The 2,120-nt window shown below is 34.0% G+C and overlaps 1 protein-coding gene across 1 annotated transcript; it reads left to right on the top strand.

Annotated features, from left to right (window-relative positions):
* The first annotated feature begins 6 nt into the window (after positions 1-6).
* LOC102678031 (facilitated trehalose transporter Tret1-like) lies at positions 7-2,108 on the top strand. Its single transcript, XM_006617375.2, has 4 exons — positions 7-106; positions 216-783; positions 872-1,064; positions 1,129-2,108. Exons 1-4 carry the CDS (start codon positions 40-42, stop codon positions 1,753-1,755), a joined length of 1,455 nt encoding a protein of 484 aa, XP_006617438.1. The 5' UTR covers positions 7-39; the 3' UTR covers positions 1,756-2,108.
* Positions 2,109-2,120: the final 12 nt, after the last annotated feature.

Below are 2,120 nucleotides of genomic sequence, written 5' to 3'. Positions count from 1 at the left end.
AAAAAAAAAAAAAAAAAAAAAAAAAAAAAAAAAAAAGAAATGACCGAAGTAAATAAGGTTGATGACGAGCCAGGGAAATATCGGCAACTTCTCGTAGCGTTGATCGGTGAGTATTGTTGAATATATCGAATACTCTCAAGTTGGAAGAACAAGAGGATATAAGAGATCTAAATTTGTCATAATTGTAATAATAAGAAAGTTTGATTTTTTTTTAGCAAATATCGCGACTCTATCGCTCGGAACTATGATAGGTTGGCAGTCACCTATAATATCGCAACTACAAAGTGGAAATCCTCCAGTAGGTGATAGGCCTATGACGGACGAGGAAGCATCCTGGGTAATTGGAATCACATGCATAACAGCCGCTTTCATGAGTTTGACAGTCGGTATTATAGCGAATAGATTCGGGCGTAAGCTGACTGGATGTTTGATGGGTTTGCCACTTTGCGCCTGTTGGCTATTTACTATTTTTGCAACGGAACACGTACATTTATATATCGCACGTTTCTTTTCGGGAATTTCTGGCGGAATGACATTATTCTTCGTGCCAATGTATGTGTCTGAAATTGCATCCGATGGAATACGTGGCATGTTAGGTAGTTTACTAGTATTCATATTGAACGGAGGTATTCTTTTGGCATATATAATCGGTGCTATACTTTCGTATCGTTGGTTTGCAATTGCTATGCTTATATTTCCGTTATTTTATATCGCATTATTCGTTTTTGTACCGGAAACACCTGTATATCTAATACGACGGAATCGAATCGACGAAGCTACTAGGTAAGCGCGAATAAACATTTCGATCAAATTGACACTGCAATGTTTCGTTATATAATGTCTTTTTTATTTTTCATCATATCCCTTACAGATCTCTGACGTGGTTTAGAGGTGGACACGTGCCGACTGTAGAGAGAGAAATATTGCGTTTGCAACAAGAAACAAACGTTTCCGAGCAAACAATTAAATTATCATATCTTTTTCGAGATCGAGCAACGATTAAAGGACTTTTTATTACTCTAGGATTGTTCGCTGGACAACAAATGGCCGGGATATTTATTATGGTAAAGAAATATTTATTTTATATTGCTTAACTTCTTTCTATTGACACAATTCTTTCTTCCACAGATAAGTTATACAGAGACCATATTTAAGATGTCAGGAAGTTCATTATCACCAAACGATTCGGCGATTATTGTAGGTGCCATTCAAGTGTTTGGCTCGTATTTATCCACGATTTTGGTGGAAAGAGCTGGTAGAAGATTATTGCTTTTAACGTCTTGTTTAGGGATGGGTATATGTCATTATACCATTGGAGTGTTTTGTTACCTGCAAACACTTCAATACGATGTCAATCAATTTAGTTGGATTTCGATCTTAGCCTTGTCCATTTTTATGATTAGCTACGGTTTAGGCATGGGACCAGGTCCGTACGTAGTTTCTTCGGAAATACTTAATCGAGATATTTCAAATTTGGTGATAACTATGGGAATGTTCACCACTTGGGGCATGGCATTCGTGATCGTTAAGTTATTCCCAACTATAATCGATTTGTTAGGTATAAACGGTTGTTTTTTCCTTCTCGGTAGCTTTTGTCTGATTATCTTTGCATTCGTTTTTATGATTATCCCAGAAACGAAAGGTCAGCCACGTCAATTAATCTTGGATCGACTTAATGGAATATCTCATTTAGACAAGACAAAATATATTTCTTCGAATGATGTTAAAATTATACCGAAACCCGAACTAATTTGAAAGCATTGTAAATAACAAATAATCTCATCTAATATTCTTTTCTTTCGATATTCAGAACTCCTAAATCAGGAGAGATTTAGATCTTGTTAAAGTATAGGGTTGCATAACACTAGACATATAACAGAAATGGAAAATGAAGGAATCTGTAAAAGAGATAAATTGAGATAATTATCGTTTTTATAATTAATTCGTGTTGCGTAAATAGTCAATGGAATAAGAACTTTGTACATATTATTGTACATATTATTATTTTATATATATCTTGCTTTAAAATAAGTCGAAGATACAACAATTTTGTATAGATTTTGTTTGTACTTTATATAATAATCATAAATTATATATAACAATCATAATTAAGTTATAAA

The sequence above is a fragment of the Apis dorsata genome, unplaced genomic scaffold, assembly GCF_000469605.1.
Source record: "Apis dorsata unplaced genomic scaffold, Apis dorsata 1.3 scaffold_307, whole genome shotgun sequence".
In the NCBI taxonomy this organism is placed as follows: domain Eukaryota; kingdom Metazoa; phylum Arthropoda; class Insecta; order Hymenoptera; family Apidae; genus Apis; species Apis dorsata.
This window is presented reverse-complemented; position numbering and strand designations above follow the sequence as displayed.

Bases quoted from the DNA above. Each gene is read 5' to 3' on its own strand.
- LOC102678031 (XM_006617375.2), top strand. From the start codon at position 40: ATGACCGAAGTAAATAAGGTTGATGACGAGCCAGGGAAATATCGGCAA. The intron at 784-871 runs GTAAGCGCGAAT...TATCCCTTACAG, and splicing joins CGAATCGACGAAGCTACTAG to ATCTCTGACGTGGTTTAGAG. The intron at 1,065-1,128 runs GTAAAGAAATAT...TTTCTTCCACAG, and splicing joins TGGCCGGGATATTTATTATG to ATAAGTTATACAGAGACCAT.